General features: G+C 47.2%; 1 protein-coding gene and 1 pseudogene across 6 annotated transcripts in view; both read right to left on the bottom strand.

The window, feature by feature from the left end:
- Positions 1–186: 186 nt before the first annotated feature.
- Positions 187–18,717, bottom strand: part of Tsc1 (TSC complex subunit 1) — a 44,464-nt gene continuing 25,933 nt past the window's right edge. For 5 of the 6 annotated variants that reach the window (XM_050154998.1, XM_050154996.1, XM_050154997.1 and 2 more), the window contains 14 exons: positions 18,490–18,605; positions 18,091–18,202; positions 17,680–17,798; positions 15,747–15,816; positions 15,226–15,330; positions 14,430–14,988; positions 12,750–12,793; positions 11,828–11,994; positions 10,741–10,923; positions 9,595–9,705; positions 8,851–8,973; positions 5,615–5,802; positions 5,378–5,539; positions 187–4,848 (listed from right to left, as the gene is read on the bottom strand). In XM_050154998.1, coding sequence (XP_050010955.1) covers positions 4,338–4,848; positions 5,378–5,539; positions 5,615–5,802; positions 8,851–8,973; positions 9,595–9,705; positions 10,741–10,923; positions 11,828–11,994; positions 12,750–12,793; positions 14,430–14,988; positions 15,226–15,330; positions 15,747–15,816; positions 17,680–17,798; positions 18,091–18,202; positions 18,490–18,605 — 2,570 coding nt within the window. In that variant the 3' untranslated portion in view covers positions 187–4,337. The remainder of the gene's footprint in view (positions 4,849–5,377; positions 5,540–5,614; positions 5,803–8,850; positions 8,974–9,594; positions 9,706–10,740; positions 10,924–11,827; positions 11,995–12,749; positions 12,794–14,429; positions 14,989–15,225; positions 15,331–15,746; positions 15,817–17,679; positions 17,799–18,090; positions 18,203–18,489; positions 18,606–18,717) is intronic. The other variant, XM_050154999.1, reaches the window with a different exon arrangement.
- On the bottom strand, positions 15,914–17,671 carry LOC126509305 (60S ribosomal protein L26-like; annotated as a pseudogene).

Genomic DNA, 18,717 nt, shown 5'->3' with positions numbered 1-18,717 from the left:
ATCCTGCTCTTTACAGGGGCATGAGTTTAAGGCGCCAAGTTATCTGTTCCCCAGCGCAAGTCCACCACCGTTCCGTACCACCATCAGGAAACCACTCCAGACAGACTGCAGTGTGTCTGGGCCATCTCATTTCACCCACAAGCCCCCAAAGCCAGCAAAAAATCACTCCATCTCAACACTGCGGAGTGCAAAACAATAAATCTTTATTTGTTCACAGTTAAACACAAGCATCTGCCTTGACATTTCAGAACATTCTAAGGACAGCAAACCTTTGATTCCAATCACTGAGACTGTACCATGTTCTCCTGTAACCTGTATTTATGGCATCCGATGCGGATTGTTTGACATGCTTTTAAGGTCATAGTGGGAAAGTTTAAACCTTTTGAGAAGAGGTGACTTCCATTGAACTAAAAAATTTTTAAAAATCTGATTTTTTTCACTGATGGGAACTCCCCCCACCCTTAAACTCCAAGTTAGCCATATATGGTTAATCCATGATTGATTATAAAACTAAATTATGTCTTAGCAAAACCTGCTCCTCCATAATGTGTTTTGTGGTCCAGTCTCATGAAGGGTGACCACCGAATCTTCCTAGTGCAAAGATGCCTGCCTGCCTCTGACCTGACAGAGAGCTAACACACACCATCATGACCTCCCTTCCAACACTGTGAGGTGGGACAGGGAGAGTGATCGGTCTAGTCAAAGACCAGCTCCAGTGGCTCAGTCAGCCCACTTATCCAGAGGCGGACAATACTGGGGCTCTGGGAAGGGCAGGGCACTTCTTGGCCCCCATTAATTTCATTCTGAGACCCAAAGTGGTCAGGGTGCAGTTTCCAATGTAGCTGCAGCTGTTTCTCTACAGCGCATTTAAACACATGAGTGAGATCAGAAACACTGCTCCCCTGGGCACACCAGGAGCTCACAGACTGGGACGCTGAATGGGAACATGGGTCAGGGCAGCAGCTCAAGGGCTAGTTCCCATTTTTACCTACACAGATAGGCTAAACCCAAGGCAATCAGTGACTGCAGCAAACTGGGGGTAGGGAGCAGGTGGGGGTAAAGGGAGGATAGAGGCACGTGCCACAGATCTCTGGATGTATACAAGGACACAAACACCCTCACACTGGATGTATTTTCCAGTGTACACAGCAGTGGATTTACAGCCTTGGGGTGACAGTGCAGCAGATGCAGGCTGTCATTTGAGTCACAGTGTGCAGGACCACTGGCCTCTGGCCAAGGCAGACTCCATACATGCTGCCAGCTGAGCCGTGCAATGCCTCCACCTCTGCCAGCTTACCCATTGTCTCCCACCTTTACTGCTAGGGAAGACGAGCACCTTACTACAGTACTTCTGTTTGTTCTTTAGTTCTTTCTGGCTTCAAGTGGTAGGTCCCTACTGGCTGGTCTCACACCACACTACACATGGCTCGATTTCTACCCTGTCAGCCTGAGCTCTGTGCTCTGCTCTCAGGACTTTTCATCTTCAACCATTCAACTGCTAACATTCTCTCATTCTCCTCAGAGCACTAGAGCCCACAGATGCTGCAAGTGGCCCTGAGTCTTGTCACTTGCGGTGCCACCACCACCCAGGGAGGCACTGGTCACTGGCCAGAGCAGCTTGGGGAGGTTTTTTTTTTTTTTAAACCACCTGTGGCTTCCAGGACTTTTCCTGGGTTTTGAGTCTGCCTTCTAAGAAGAGTGACTCCCTGCTAACCATGTCACAAATGAAGCTTCTGCAGCTTAGTCCAGAAGATTGAATAGACTTTCCTCCTGAAAGGGTCAGCAAAGCTATCAAGGTCAGCATTCACCCCTGACAGCTGTGCTGCCTGCTCCGGGGATGCCATTTAGAGCCTGCCCCTCATGTTCATGGTCATGTTGCTCTTGCTCCTAAAGCAAGTTCTTATGGACGTCAGGGAGGAATGTTAGACAGATGCGTGCTTAGTTCCTCTCCCAGGCACTGACCTGCTCCTCCACTCCAGTGGCATTGTACTGCTGCTTTTAACAGATTCCAGACTGCAGGAGACATAGTCTCCAGTCTCCCTGGGTCCCATTGACAACCACAGCACAGACTCCAAGTGATTTAAGGATGGAGTCATTCAAGCTCAGCATTCACACATACCAGGCTGCCCATGACACCTACTGCTCCATACCTTGGCCTACACCACAGCTGCCTTTCAGAAGTTTCCCTCCTGACTGCAGCAGCATCAGGTGACCCACTGATCCCTGGATGCTCTGTCACTGCCCTCTAAACAGAAGCTTCCACCCACAGATTCTCAAATCCTTTGGAAAGAGTAAATGTTTAGGCTGGGCACCTTCAAGATGATTTCAGATCAGTCCCCCAACCTTAGTTGGGAAAAAAAAAAATGCCTCAACACCCTTCTAGAACTCAAGCCACACAAGATGCTCAGGTTCCGTCACTGGGTACAGAGCTCCAGCCTGTACCTCAGTCTACCATGCTGCTGTCTCCTCTCCCTCAACTTCAGCACTTGTGCAGTCTGTAAGTTTTCTTTCTACTGGAAAAAGGCTTGGTTCTCTGGCACAGATCTTGTGTGTATGTGACGGCGGGGGAAGAGGGGTTCTTAGGAGCAGTGTTTCCCCATTAACTGTGAGATCTTTTTCCCAGTCTGTTCATCTGCCCTTTTCTACAATGGATCAGGTGAGAGAACACTAGGTTTTCAGCCTTCCTCTGGGCAGACCTAAATGAAAAGCATGGCATTATCGTCAAGGGGCAATTGCTGCCCTCTGCTGGTCTGAGAATAGTCAGTGGCATTGTCTTTCTGTGGGCTAGCTATGGCAAAGACCTAACAGGTCTCCAGCCAGTACTGCCAGGTGACGAGTCTCACCTTACTCAGGGAAATCTAGGATAATTACTGCCACACTTTAAAAACACGTTCATCCCCAGGCTGGAAACTTCCATATGCAATAAAATTTCATACCATTAGTTTTCTTTTACCTTTGTTGTTGCTAAACCCTTCTGTTCTTTATACACTAGATAGAATAGAAACAAGAAAACCAAGCTCTTGGCTCCTTCCCAAGTGTCTCCTTGCCTGGTCCAGAATATCAGGCAACAACTCTTACACTTCCAGCATTTATTTCAGGAGCATTGGTCGAGCTTGGGCTCTCTGCCACCACCTTGTTCTGATGGAACACGTGTCACCTCTCATGAGCATGAGGGAAAGCAGTGGTACAGGCTACCAACCTCCATCAACCCTCCCAGACTCTGAGTCGCTCTGCTGTTCCCAACAGAGGTGTTTGACACGAAGCTCCAGGGGGACTCTCTCCTGCAAAGTCAGAATTGGTGTAAAAAAAAAGCTGCTAGAACCTACTATAGTGAGGCATTCCCAGCCAGAGAACAATCGTCATATAAACTCTAAGGAAATTCTGACTCTTCTGAGCCTGTCTGCTGCAGAATCACAAAGCAGCTGGTAATCAGAGACGTGGACGAGGAGAGGCAAACAGACTGAAGGGTGGAACCATGGCTCAGCTGGATGGGGCCAGTCAAAGGCACACTTCCACATGTGCACGAGTATCCTGGGTGCCTCTCCTAGTGACCACTCCCCACGATCTGCGGACTGCAGAACGACCACCTACACAACCACCAACAGGCAGCATGGTGCCAGCATTCAAGCAAATATCAAATAAATAAGAGGTAGTCGGGGAGAGGGGTAAGAGCTTTCCAGAGAGTAAGGCAGTGTGGCCTCCACAGTGCCAACTACACTATCAGAACAACTGGTATTCTCACAGAGCCTTCTAGGAAACATATCCAAGCTTCTGAAAGCAGAGGTGAATGAGTCAGTTTCTCTACATCTGTGGCTTTAGTTGTCAAACTTCAGCATCTAAAAGAGCAGCAGAAACGCTCCTGTAAAGACAATTTACTTTGTAGGCTACATCCTCCTGGAAGGGACAAAACTGGACTTACCTGCAGTGCCACTAACTGCCTGGTCTACCCAAGAGCCACCTATCTATCTGCACCTCAGGAAAGCAGAGTGGTGTGTTGGACCCAAAGATGAAATTTGGCCTCATATTGCACAGGTTCAAAGGACACAACCATTTGGTGGGAGGAAGGAAGAAAATAAAGCTACAAGGGACACACAAAGGCCCTCAATTAGTACATACTGCTAGGTAAATGAAAGAGGCTAGGGTGGGGTGAAGGAAAGCATCTCAATGCCAGACCCAAAAACCATCATCCCACATTCCGCCAGCTGTCAAAAGGACCTCTGTCCCATTCCCACTGCACAAGCAGCCGCTCAGACCCTGGAAACAGAAAAGCCTAGAACGTGCATTCACACCTCCTGATCTGTGCTGACAAAGACGCAAATTAACACTGACAGACCCCCTCAGCTGTGCTCGTGATGAGTCTCATTGTAGTCCATGATGTGGAGCTGCCCCACACTGTCCGAGTTTGGGGAAGATGGGTGTGAGGCTTCTAGATTAAAGGGAGTCTTGTTTTCCACGCCTGAGTCTTTGCCCAGTTCCGTCTTTAGTGTCTCAGAAAGGCTACTGCTGGTCACACCATCCTCATCACACTGGCTCTCACTCTTATTACGGAACAGTTCCCGGGCCTTCATGCCCAGGAAGCTTTTGGAGCTGGGAAGTGAGCCAACAGTGGGGATGCTGCTGGAGGGCTCACCCACAGTGGTTTCCCAGCGGCTGCTGAACCTCTGGCTCGGGGGTTTCTCTGGAGTGGAAAGCTCACTGCTGCTGCTGCTGCTGCCTCCAGTGCTTCTGCCTCCACAGCTGACCCGGGTACCACTAGGCCTGGAGGTCCTGGTCTCACCGTTGTGGCCAGAAGCCTCTTCATTATGCCCTATCAGGGAATCTGAGCAGCCGTCACTACAACAGTCTAGCCTGTAAGAGACCCAGAAAGAATGCAGTTGGTAACTGTAGCACTCTTGGGGAAATGGAAAATTACAGTTGCTCCCTGGACCTGGCTTGCCCATTCTCTAATTAAAATTTTTATATATTTGAGTGTGTGACTGATTCCTGAGGAGGCCAGAAGACAGTGTCAAATTCCCTGGAAGTGGAATTACAAATGGTTCACCTAGGTGCTGGGAACCAAACTAAGGTCCTTTTGCAAAAGCAGCCAGTGCTCTTAACCACTGAGCCATCCCTTCAACTCCCCCCACTCTGTCTGTAATAGTAGACACAAGAGGAGTTGTTACTTGGAGTAACAACTGGGGTTATACTGGATGACGTCTGCAATGGAAGGGTGGATAATTGAGTGTGGCCGGGAGACAACCAGATGACTCTATAAAGGACTGAGCAGAGGACAGCAGCTCAGCTGCTTGTCACTGCCTCCCCAAAGGCCTGCCATGCTGCCTGCCTGGCCGTGGTCCTCGCGCAGAGCCTTCCAGAGCCCTGATGCAGCCGTTCTCACCTCTCTTCTGCTGCTTCTGCTGTTTCTGCTTTGTCCTCTTCTAGTTTCCGTAGGCGGCCATCTTTCTCCAACCTGCCGTACAAGTCTAGAATCTCCAGTTCCAACACCCGGGTGATCTTCTTCTGAGCCTCATACCTGCTCTCTGCAGCCTGCAGCTGTCCACTGAAAGACAGGGCCTACTTCAGAACACGGGAGGGGACTCACCCCTACCCTACCCTCACCTTTCCTGTGAGTCACCTCGCCTGGCTCTTGACATCCTCAAGGTATTTCTTCTGTTCTAGGAGAAGGTGGTCTTTCTTGGACAGAAGAGATTCCAGTTCCACCACTCGCTTCTGTGAGGCCTCCAGCCTCTGGTTCTGCTGGAGAAGATGGCTTCTGTTCTTTTCTAGTTCTTTCCGATATGCAGTTTTCATCATTTCTACTTCCTATAAAAAAAGGTGTAGAGTCAGTACTTATAGACAACTGTGCAATGTAACTCAACAAGAAGTGTCCCCAACACCGAGAGGCACTTAGTGTCCTCACCCAACTGAGTGAGGGTGGCTTCCTGGGCATTTCTGATGTCTACCACTGAGGAAACCATCTGAAACACGAAAGCCATGTTGTACAACAGTACAACCACAGCATGTTTACAAAAGTCAGGAACCGCAAGTACCCTGAGAGCTAATGTTAGGACTCTGTAAGAGGAAGCATATATTTGCTCTGTTTGCAGGGTGCATACAGTACCAGTAAAAAGACACAAAGGTGGACCATCGCCTACAGGATCATGCTTGTCACAAAATGCACTGAATAAGCCACTTTGCACAGCTGTAGCGTCAGGTGAATGGCACTGGCCATTTGCCCTCTTTTTACCCTTTCTCCCTCTTCGACTAGCAGCTGAGATGGGGACACAAAAAGAATATTATGTCTGCTCAGGAGAAACAGCATTTTCAGGCTGGATACCTGCCAAAGCTTGTCAGCCAAGTCATACAGGTGGCCTGCCTGCATCGGGAAATCCACAGTAAGTGTAGACTGATGTGCTCCCAAAGGTGGAAAGAAGGCTTTCCTAGCAATTGTTTAACACACACACAAACACACACACACACCCGACACCATACAAGTTTTTCAAAAAAGATCCTAAACTGTTAAGTTGCAAGGAGGTAACCTTTCCGGAAGGCACCAAGCCTCCATGCTGACCAGTGAATCAGACGTTTCCAGAAAGCAGAAGGTAGAAATGGCTGAAAAATGGCCATTTCAGCTGTGCTGAATAGCTCCAGGTAATGACTTCTGTAACAGAGGCACAGCACAATCACCTTCCACAGCCAAAATTCAACATGTTCACTGTGTGCACTGAGTGTGCCACGCTGGGGTCTTGTCATTATTCTTGAATATAGTGTAACAGCTGCTTATATAGTATTTACCTGACATTAGGCTGTGCACGTGACCTAGAGATGGCTACAGTACAAGGGAGTATTCTGGGCCAACACCACATCTTCTGAGGAACTAACCATCTGGAGATTTGCAGGGCTCTGGAACCCACCCTGAACAGCAATAGTCGCTCCTGTACTTATTTATGGATACTCACACAAGGAACTAAAATGGCAAGTCCTGGGCATCAGTAACCTCACAGCCTGTCAGATGCCTGCACCTCTTTCATGGGCCTGAAGAACAGGGACCCAGATCCACACCTATGGGCAGATCTTGGCCTGCTCAAGGCCCTCACAGGGTAGTAACAAGAACCACGCAAACCTAACAGAAAGGGACACAGGACTAAAAGCATGCAGAGGATTTTGAGAAGGGTTGTTCTGAGAGACACCCGCCCATAGGAGGGGGTACTCGCCTCTTCCTGGGAATACCATGTGGTTGGCCTGTGAGGGTTGAACTTGGGGCACTTGACACACCAGTGGTCAAGACTAACAAGCTAAGATGGCGGGGAGAAGAGCACAAAGCGCCTGGCTCCTTCATGCTGGTCCCAAACTGCCACCTTGAAAAACTTGGAATTCATCTGTCTCAGGACTTTCTTCAAGTACAGCAATAAAATTCTGTATTGTTAAGTGAGATTGTTCGTTTTGTTTTGTGATATACAACAGAAGGCAGCCCACCTAACAAGTGGGTTTCCCAATTCATAACTGTGAAACAGTGCCCAAGAGGGAACAAGGCCGCTAATGGTCTCAGGAGTCCAAGTAACAGAAGTCGGTCCAGCTAGGCATCATCTCTCTGGAGGCATCAAAAAGTTGTTTCAGCAGCAGCCAGACATGGTGGCAACACCTTTAATCCTAGCACATGAGAGGCAGAGATAAGTGGATCTCTTTGAGTTCAAGGCTAGCTTGGTCTATGTAGAGTGTTTCAGGGCAGCCAAGGCTACATAGGCAGACCCTATCTCAAAAACCAATGCACCTCAGCAAGCTCTTTGGGTGGGTGGGTGGGGGTCCTTGGGTCTGTTCCCCACATTCTCTAGAAACTATTCTGCTTTCAGAGTAATTCATTGTTGGAGTCTAGACAGTTTCACTTTTGACATTCTCCAGAATCTGAACCGGAGGCTGAAAAGAGCTGAGGTAAGAAGCAACTCTACTACAAATGATGTCTCTTCAGTTCTGAGACAACATTGTCCACTTGGAGACCACAGATAACATTTCATAGAGCCTTGACCCAAGGGTGCTAAAGGCACTTGATGGAAGAGCATCAAGAGCATCAGAGTACACTCTTGAAATTCCAACCCAGTTCCTTTATTAATATTGCCCAAGGCTGACTGTACAGTGACATGGACGTCTGTCTTAGCACACTGGTAAACATTAACAGGCCTTGACGCCGACACCAGCACTGAAGCAAACATCGGTAGGACCAGAGTCACAGGGAAAAGGAAACAAAGCAGCATGAGTGCTGGGTCATAGCAGCACTCACACACCCTAGGTCCTGAAAGGTGGGCTAGACAGAGCTGGGTGCCCCACCTTTCCCCTCTCTCCTGCTCTGCAGCAGTTACAGCTCACACTTGCACTGTGTGACGGCCAAACTTGGTGACCTAGGGGATACGAATCACTATGGAAACAAACCTCTGGGTCTCTTTGGAAGAGACTAATGTAGACTAAGCTAACTGAAGTGGTAGGACCAATCCTAAATATGGGTAGCACCATCCCATAGGCTGGGGTCCCAGAATGAATAAAAGGGAGAATGCAAGATGAGCATGAATCTCTCTCTGCTTCTTGACTGTGGATACAATGTGACCAGATGTCTCATACTGCTGCCACCATGCCTTCCTGGCCAAGATGGACTAGATCCTTAAAACTGTGAGCCAGTAAACCTTCCTTGCTTTGGCTGCTTTTTCAGGAGGTTTGTCACAGTAGTGGGAAAAGTACCCCTGCAAAGCAGTCCCACTAGAGTACATGCCTGCTCCATGCCCTCCAATGACTGGCCAGTGCTGGGTGGTTGGGCCTGGCTGCTCTGCAGAATATGGGGCCAGGCGGCACAGTTTTCTGCCTCTCAGTGCCCTGGCTACATACCTTGGTGGTGTCAGGATGCTTGCTTTGCAGCTGCTCCAAGTACAGCTCATTGACCTCCCCGAGTACCAGAAGCTGTCTATTCAAGAACTCCATCTGCTGCTGCACCGACTCACTATTGGAGAGCTGTCCAGATGGAAGTGAGAAAGTGCAAGTTCAGCACGGCAAAACTAGTCAACAGACAGTGACAGTGACTCTCAAGGAGCACAGGGTAATGCAGGGTAGAACAAACCTGAGTCCGGGGCTAGTGGAGGAGAAAGCACCTAAGGGCAGCAGAAATATACTTTGGTTGTGCTCTGTACAGAAGCAACATGGATGTATTTCATTGTAGCTAGTCCAAGAACACTGGCGCAGACAACAGCTATGGGACACAGCCCCAGTGAGCTCACCCGTTTTTGAATACATGACACAGAGATGTCATTGAATCCCTATGGGGAGTCACAGCTCAAAAGCCTTAACAAACTGTTTATGTTTCATAAACAAGGTATTAAAAAAGGGCTCTGTGGGATGTGCCTGGCCCCAGCACATTAGGCACATTTATTGTGAGGGCTGTCTGCTCTGGAGGTAATGCTGCATTTGGCAGTACCCATGCCCCCTACCCACTCACTGCCAGGAGCACCAATGTCTTCAGACTTTGCCAAATGTTTCCTAGGTAGAACTTTTCCCTGCTGGAGCACCAACACATACATACAAGTAGTATATCTGCCTGGCTTGAACCAAGAGTCAGCAGGCAGTGTCTCGTCTTACCTTCTGAGAAACCTGGCTGAGCAGCAGCTCAGTGTGGCACACCTTGTAGTTGGCCTTCTTCAACTCCGCCCGCAGCTCTGCAATCATGTTCCTGCAGTCCTCCAGTTTTGTCTACCAAAGAGAGTTGGTTGTGAGGTTACAAGAACACCTATGGGCACAGGCAGAGGTGGGTATGCTCTGTTCCTCGACTGCTCTCTTGTCCATCAGTTTCATTTTAAAGGAGAGATTCCATAAAGGTAAGAAAGAAAGGGGGAAAATTCCCAAAGACTTGATCCTTACAGTTCCCAAACTACATGTCCCAGGCCAGGCAGCCACAAAGAAATGTGGCCCAGACTTTTCACTTTTTAAGGGGACCACAGTGACCTCTGTGGGATATCATGGGAACTACCAATTAGTTGGTAGAGACAGCCACATGCCTGTGGATGTGTCCTGGCAAAGTTGGGCTTTTGGTGGCTTTTGTGATTAAAAAAAGCAAATGAGAAAACAGAATGGAAATGAGAGTGTCACTGTCTATTGATTCCTGGCCAGAACACTGTGTGGGGCCAACAGGGTCACATGACCTTGGCAATCATACCTATTTAATTTATTTATTTATTAATTAAAGATTTCTGTCTCTTCACCACCACAATCATACCTATTTTAAAGTAAAGTTTAAAATATTTTAAATGTAGGTGTGCTGTTTCCACTCAGCAACTATGTCAGGAGGAATCAGTCTCACTGAGTGTTCATCTGCTTAGAGCAACAGTTCTCAAACTGTGGGTCATGACCATCAGAAAACATTTCTGATGGTCTTAGGAAGCCCCAGCCATAAATTTATTTTCATTGTTACTTCATAACTCTAATTTTGCTACTGAGTGGTGCCTCAGCTCCTAAGACCATTGGAAATAAAGAGCTTTCCAATGGTCACAACCCACAGGTCGCAAAACATTGGCTTAGAGGAACATTAAATTGTTTCTTTTGGCTCCAGAGAACTAAGGAAACCATGAACCAAGAAAGCCGGGAACTTCTGTCCTCAGTAAGAACATGAAATAAGCTCATCATTTCAGAAAGCAAAGTATTCGTCTCAGCAAGATGAGTAAGGTAAGGTGACAGGACACAGCTGATGCCACGCCGTCTACTGTCATCCGTCTGTACAGCAGCTGATACCTGTAACTCCTGGCTCTGGTTGTAGAATTCTTCCCGGTCATGCTGCAGCTGTCTGATCTGGCTGTGCAGTTGGGTCACCATGGTGTCATGCTGTTCCTGGAGCTGACTGTATCGAGTTTGCTCTTTCTGAAGACTCACCTTCCACATCTTGATGTCTTCCTCTTGTAACTTCAACTGATCTTTCTAGCAAAGGAAGGGACAGCATCATTTTAGGGGCCACCCAACACAGGCAGTGACACTCAAGCTTAACACATCACCAACACTGACCACACACACTGCCCTGGAATTTTCATCATATATTTACCAGCCTGGTACCTTTCTACTGTCATTGTTTTTCAAACTCCACGTGAGCACATGGACCTTTCCTTAAGAAACACCATGCTTCTTATAACTGCTGAAGTCCTAGCTGCCAAATGAGGAAGACCTTGGATATATAGTGCTTTAGTCCTCACCATCACCCAGTGTACCAGGCACAAGGCAAATGCTCATTGGTACAATTTAACACCACAGGGTACAACGCAGACTGTCACTATCATTTGTTGTCTACAGAATGGGTAAAGAGGCATCAAAAGCCTTAAGATAAACCAGGTGAGGTGGTGCACGCCTTTAATCCCAGCACTCAGGAGGCAGAGGCAGGTGGATCTCTGTGAGTCTGAGGCTAGCCTGCTCTACACAGTGAGTTCCAGTTCCAGGGATGTACGGAGGGACCCTATCTCAAACAGATAAACAACCCTCCACCAAACCCAAAACAGACAAACAAAAAAACCCAAAAGGTAAAATCTACCATTCAAAGTCCAGATCTGGTTGGCTGTATTCCCATGACATCAAACCCCTTCAGTTCTGTACCATGAAATAGCTTACCAGCAGGAAAAATAAAACTACATGGGCCCGTCACATTCATGGTTCTCATGGTTCCTGAGAGCTTAAGGAGTTCTGAGGTCCAGCTGGGTATACCTGTACCTCACAGGCTAAGTGGCTTGTCCTGGAGCCATTAGAGCGGAGCTGGGACTGACAAAGGCTACTTTCCTATTTGGCAGCTGCTCTCCATAAGCCATCACGTGAATGGATACCCCTGCCTGCTGCTCACCATGGCCGCATTGTGCTCCTCCAGAGCGGCTGCCCTGATCACCTTGCGCAGGAGCCTTCTGTTCCTGAGGGCGTGCTGCTGCCGCTTGAACCGCTCATACAGCAGCTGGTTGTGCAGTAAAAGCAACTGATCTCGGAGGGTGCGGATCTCATCTGAGGGAGGAGAGCCTGATTTTAAAGCAGAGGGAAGGTGGCAGAAAGGCCTTTTACACACAGTTCCATTAAGGGCCTCCCATGCGCCTTACTTAAGAAACATAATCCTTGGGGTCTTAGAAGACAGCCCATTCATGAAATGCTTGCCGTGCAAGCATGGAGGACTGGTTTGATATCCAAAACCCATGAAGAAAGAGTTAGGCATGGAAGTTTGTGCCTGTAATCCCAGCACTGGGGAAGCAAAGACAGGCAGACCCTTGGGGCTCACTAGCCAGCCTTCCTTGGTACAGTAGCAAGCTCTAGGCCAGTGAGAGATCGTCTCCACACATGTGTGCACACAATTCTGACCTAACCAATCAGCGTGTGAGTTCCCAGTACCACCATTCTTAAGAGATGGAAGAATCTTCTACTTGCCTTCCCTTTAAAGAATCTAAAGGTGACACCAAGGAGGGCTCCTGAGGCAGGAAACCTGATCATGGAGGTATTTCTCTCTGCCACTGCTCCCTCACTTCTATGCTTCCCAGGGAGACTTCCCAGCACATTCCCACCATGCAGATCTTTACTAGCGAAACCTGGTGCTTACTTTTTCATTGAACTCCCAAGTTCATAGTACTTGCCACTCCTTAAAAATATGAAACATTGAGTCTGCAATACTTGAGATCCTCTCGCCAACTGGAACAGGAGCCAAAGGAAGCCCCTTCCTGAGAGCACCCTTCAAGTACAGAAAAGGGATGAGTAGGGCTGGATGTGTGCTGAAGCAACAACTTTACCTCCAAAGTGGGTCCAGTCAACAGATTTGCTGGGTAAGGACAACCTAGGAAAAGATTTTATAATAAGTTACTGGTCTGACCTAGAAAACACAAATCTGGACTTTCTGTTGTTGGTGATGGTGTTCTGAGAAAGTCTCATGCAACCCAGGCTGGCTTTGAACTTGCTGTATAGCCAAGATGATGTTGAACTTCTGAACCTCCTGCTTCCATCTCCCAAGTGCAGGAACTGTAGGTATGGGCCATTTTATTATATGGTGCTGGTGATCAAATGAAGGGCTTTATGAATGCTAGGCAAGCACTCTACCAACTGGGGTACATCCTCGGCCAAAAAAATATGGACTTTTAGCTGTAGCAAGGTCAGAATCTACAGTTACTTAAGAGAACTTCCAGGGCTGGAGAGATGGCTCAGAGGTTAAGAGCATTGCCTGCTCTTCCAAAGGTCCTGAGTTCAATTCCCAGCAACCACATGGTGGCTCACAACCATCTGTAATGAGGTCTGGTGCCCTCTTCTGGCCTGCAGTCATACACACAGACAGAATATTGTATACACAATAAATAAATAAACAAATAAATAAATAAATAAATAAATAAATAAATAAATACGACCGAACGAACGAACGAACAAACAAACAAACAAACAAATAAATAAATAGAACTTCCATACTCCCAAGTCTATGGCTAAGCTGGAAGGGAGTCTTGGTGGCTGGGAAGGGGCAGGCAGCCCACTACATATAACTAAGTCTCAGCCTTAGCACTGAACTCCTTGGCTTAGTGGCTGTGCCATAGGATCTGTTGTCCAACCACCCTTTTCCAGAAAACATTGAGCCCTACTCCCTTCACACACAGAGTTACTCTCCTTGGACAAGCTACTATCACCCTGTTAAGATAAATGCAAGTCATCTACCTGATTCCAATACATCAAGTTTCATTTTATAAGTGGAGTTTTAAATATTACAATTCTTATCAAATTCCACCTTAGGGTATTATATAAACAAAAAGGTGAAAAATAGCCAGGTGTGGTGGCACTATCTTGTCGTCTCAGCTCTTGGGAGACCATAGTAAGAAGATCATGAATTCCAGACTAGCCTGGGCTACACTGTAAGATTCTGTCTCAAAACAAACAAACAAAAGATTAAGCTAACATTTCCCAAGAACCAGCAGCAAAAAGATCAGCCCCACCTTAGCCAGGTAATTCTTTCTCTTCCCTTGAAATTCCCTGAGAGGATAAGGAAAAAAAGACTGAAAGCTGCCTCAGCTCTTAAGCAGTCCATGTGCTCTGTGGACCTGTAGAGAACGCTGATAATGTCATCTTTCAGCACAGCATAAGAGAACACAGAAACCGAAACTGGAGGATATACTGAAATCAGTGTTACTTTCTCTGAGCTATTATAACCTCATTTTTAATGCCTGCTTTTCGGAGAACAGATGTGCAAACACCCACTGGAGCACCCTCACAGAACAGAGGCACAGAATGACCTGTTCTGACTTATTTACAAGCGGCCATTGTCTCTCTCACAGGCACAAGTACCCATGCTCTAGACCTGGGAAAGCAACAAAATAAAAGGATATCCAAGACAACACAAGAGAACCAGCTGCCTCAGGTACAAGTGGAAAGGGATCATCCTGCTCTGCCCTCGTGGCCCTGTGCTGTCTAGAAACAACAACAGGGCCCAGGCTTACTTGCTCAGCTCCTTGCTGTGCGCATCTGCTCCCTGCTCTATCAGTCTGTCCAGTACTTCCATTGGGGAGGTAGAGGGCGCACAGTCTTCCTCAGGGTTTCCTTTCACTTTCTTCAGCAGCTCCTCAGTCTTCTTGCTGACAAAGTGACAGGCAGTCTTTGGCAAGGCCACCTCAAAGAGATGATCATATGGGGGAGGCTGACCACTTCCAAAGCTCACTCCTCTCTGAGGTGGAATTTTGCAAGGGCTGGGAGTGAGGATACTGGTTTCCAGAGAAGTCTGGCGATCTCTGTCCCCAGCGGGACTGGCATCAGCACTGCCAGAGGGTGGGTCTATAGGAGTAAAGGCTTGCTTTGGTGTGTCAGGCCCATGTTTGTCCAGAGAGGAGTGCAAAGTCTCAGGGTTGACGCTGGAGCCCTGAGTCCCAGAGGCTGTCGAATGAGTCTTCCGCTGAGAACCAGAGAGACTGTCTCGGTAGAAGGGAGAGTCAAAGCCCCCTCGAGGAACTACAGGATCCGTCTCTGCAGTGGTGATCTCAGAAAGTTCTTTAGATATCGCAGCTGAAATGAGGGTAGGGAAACAAGGAAACCCTGTAAACACTCAACCAGGCAAATGGGCTTGGGTTTGTGTACTACAGGGGGAATTAAAGCAGACAATACTTTCCCTGTACATGCTGGAACACTACTTTTCACCTCAACACAGAAAGTCTAGCAAGCTCGTGAGTTATGACTCTAGAGCCTAGTTCTGAGACAGAAACAAGATACTTTCACCACCTTGTAGCAACCCACACATATTACCTTCTTCCTTATCTTTCTCAATACTGTCTTCCTCAGAAGCCAGGTCACCTAGGAAATCTGATAGATTCCCCAGAGTAACGGAACCTTTGCTTGAAGGCAAATCCTCTGCAGAAAGATAGAGACAATGCAGGTCACACTGGCTAACCCCTGCAAAACACAAAGCTGAAACACTGCACACACATTTACAATGGTTTTTCCAGATGAAGCAACAAAGTTGGGACCATTATGAAAGAGAACTTACGCAGCATTTACAAAAGTTCCAAACCCAACCCCACAAAAAATACACTTCTCAGGCCATAATGTCTCTCATGATAGATAAAATCACCTAGTTTGATCTGCTCAAAGCAGACACATTTCCGGTAATAGCTTAACAGCTTTCTAATACTGGTATTGTTGTGTGCCTCTACATCGGCATCAGCACTATTCCTCCAGAACATCCTTCTCCCATCTAGCTTAGCTTTGAAACTATGGAGTTCAATGCAAAGAGACAAGCCAGGTCCATCATTACCCAGGGAGTTTACCTAGTCCTCGGTCATGTAGAGGATACTGCTGTCTCTGCAGGTGAGGCCTTGAGGAATCTGCTCTTTCTTCCTGAAAGTGGAAGCAAACAGTGAAAATGCTGGGCATGTTCTGTGGCACACAGTAATTAATGGGTTTAAAGGTCAGTCCACTTTTTTTTTTTTTTAACTCAAGCAGTCTTTAATGAAAACTCTTGCATCTTCTCAATCGTTTCTTCCTTGTATTTGCCCTTCTCCTTTCCTACTTGTCGAGACTTGGCTTTCCTTTCCAGGATCTTCTTTCGGTCTTTGTCCAGCTTTAGCCTGGTGATCACCACCTTGCTGGGGTGGATGCCCACGTGGACAGTTGTGCCATTAGCCTTTTCTCGCTGCACCAGTTCAATGTAGATGACGTATTTCTTCCTGTACACTTGGACCACTTTGCCAATCTGCTGGCCTTTGTAGTGTCCCGGACAACCTGAACTTCGTCATCCTTTCGAATGGGCATCGAGCGAACACTGTACTTCTGTCTCAGCTCTTTGGAAAGGGGGGAAGACATGATCTTCCTCCGAATGTGAGAAGGTGCATTGAAATGCCGTTTGCAGTTCTTGCTCTGGTCAGAAGTCACAAAGGGATTGAACTTCATTTTGGCGGCTGCGATCCAGTGCTGGCCGCAAGAGGAAAGAGCCAGTCCACTGTTTTTGAAGACAGTGTTTCTCTGTGTAGCCTTGGCTATCCTGGAACTCACTATGTAAATCAGGCTGACATCAAACTCAGAGACTGACCTGCCTCTGCCTCCTGAGCACTGGGATTAAAGGTGTGTGCCACTATGCCTGGCCAGGTTGTTTATTGGAGATAGGATCTATGTAGCAATGGAAGATCTAGAGCCTGCTACATAGACCAGGCTGGCCTCAAACTCACAGAGATCCAACTGCTTATGCCTCCCAAATGCTGCAGCTAAAGGCTTGCATCACCATGCCAGGCCCTACGCTTATGAGCTTTTTAATGGCCTATTTTCACTTGCAAATAGTTGGATTTTATTATTGGCTATAAATTATTGTCAGCTGTTTACCTTGAAGTGACAGACTTGGTTCATCATTTAAGAAACTGTCACAGGTAGGAGAAGAAGAAAATATGAGCAGAGTATACATAAGTATGAAAATGTCATAATGAAATCCATTAGCCTATACTGAATCTGAAAAAAAATCAATTAAAAAGAAATTTCCTGCTAAATATTCAGGCCTGAATAAATCATCTCTCAGTCACTTGTCTTTCAGATAAATTGTGCTCCATAGAAAAAAAAGCAGCTAGTTCAGCTCCAACTCAAACAGCTACGAGGTAGGACTCTCCTCATCTTGCAGCATGCAATAAAACACTCTCTGAGTACATTTCTTATTTTACTTGCTCTTTTGAGACAGGGTCTCACTACATCTATACTGGCCTTGAATTCACAATTCTCTTGCCTCAGCCTCTGGAGCGTGAATCAAATGTGTGCCACAATACCCAGCTACATTTCCTAAGGGTATAAACATAATTTCAAGGCCCAGATTTAATGAAAACTCATCATTTCTGCTTCTTCGTGTAGAACATGCTTTTCCCTCCCTTTTCCTATTTCTACGCTGAAAGAGTATGGGGGGGGTGGGAATGCAATACCTTAAGAGTCTGGTCTCTAACTTGGTCTGTGCTAAGGGGTCAGTATCTTATTACTGTTTGTACTGCCAATGACACAGGGAGGGCACACAGCAGTCAATGTTGATTTGAAAGTTGGTCTAACCCACTGAGTACGAAAGGCTTTCGGGGTCCTAGGATTGGCAGGTCATACCTTGAGAAGCGATGACACCTATTTCCAGTTATTATGATTTAGTTCCAACCCATCCATTCCAAGTCAGGATGGTACTTGGCATAATTAGGATTTACAAGACAAGATATGCACTGGTATCTCTGGCCTGCCACTCACCTTCCTGGGGGGTGCGGCTGTGGCCTGGGAGGCTGGCCCATGTACACAGTCATCTGGGGGACAGGGCAGGGCTGGAGGAGGAGAGGTTGCCGGGGTTCCCAAAGGAGTTCCTTTTCCACCTGCTCAGAGACAAGGACGATACATAGAAAGGCTGAGCCAAATATCAGACAAGCTATCATTTTCTCAACACTGCTACCACTACGAATATAGCTTTCCAATTAATTTCTTGGAATCCAGATCAGCCTCAGTGTCTGTCTATCTCTTTACTCATTCTGAAAAGTCCAGAAACTTATATTAAGTTTCAAAAAACAAGTTTATTATGGCCAAATGGCACCCAAAGTCACTATGAGATCCTCTGTCACAAAACACAGGCCCAAACCAATCAATCAAGTCTAATTAAGACCAACATACCCGTGGTCCCAAAGGCTTTACTGTAGGGGTGTGACAAGTCAGGTGGGACATTTCCAGGAGACGTAGGAGGAGTGGTCATACCACAAACCATAGATGGGCTCCAGAGAATAGCCTAGAAATCAATAAGGAACATCAGCATCACCAAGGGAGCACTGTGTCCTACACAAGATTTCGAGGCCATGTTTAGTTTACAACTACAAACTGCATGTTGCATTTCAAGTGTCTGGACTCCAAGTTGCCCACGTGGTAACAATGGCTTTCACTGCTCCTATTATGGGCCCTTAAAGGGCCCTCCTGAAACTCACAGTGTGCAACTGCCCCACAACATACTAAATCCTGACCAATGGCCCAGCTTCACTAGGAGGAGAGCAGGGGAAGGCACACTGAGTGGCACCATACTTGCAGCGGCTCAGGTAACAGCCGTGTCGATGGGGAACTCAGACTCTGAGGTAGCTGCCCAGCTGGACTGAACAACATCAGTCGAGAAGTGGAGGAAGGGGTGGAAGTAGCGCCCCCTGAAATGAAAGGGAAGGAGGCAGGGGTGAGTATAGGGTGCCGAGTCACTCTGATAAACAGCCTCAATCTTCTAGATCATCTGATAACACTCAATTCTCTATTTAAAATCAC

This window comes from Alexandromys fortis, unplaced genomic scaffold (assembly GCF_014885135.2).
Source record: "Alexandromys fortis isolate MF-2015 unplaced genomic scaffold, M_Fortis_MF-2015_v1.1 scaffold_72, whole genome shotgun sequence".
Taxonomy (NCBI): domain Eukaryota; kingdom Metazoa; phylum Chordata; class Mammalia; order Rodentia; family Cricetidae; genus Alexandromys; species Alexandromys fortis.
The sequence above is the reverse complement of the archived record's forward strand: the minus strand, read 5'-3'. Positions and strand labels throughout refer to the sequence as shown.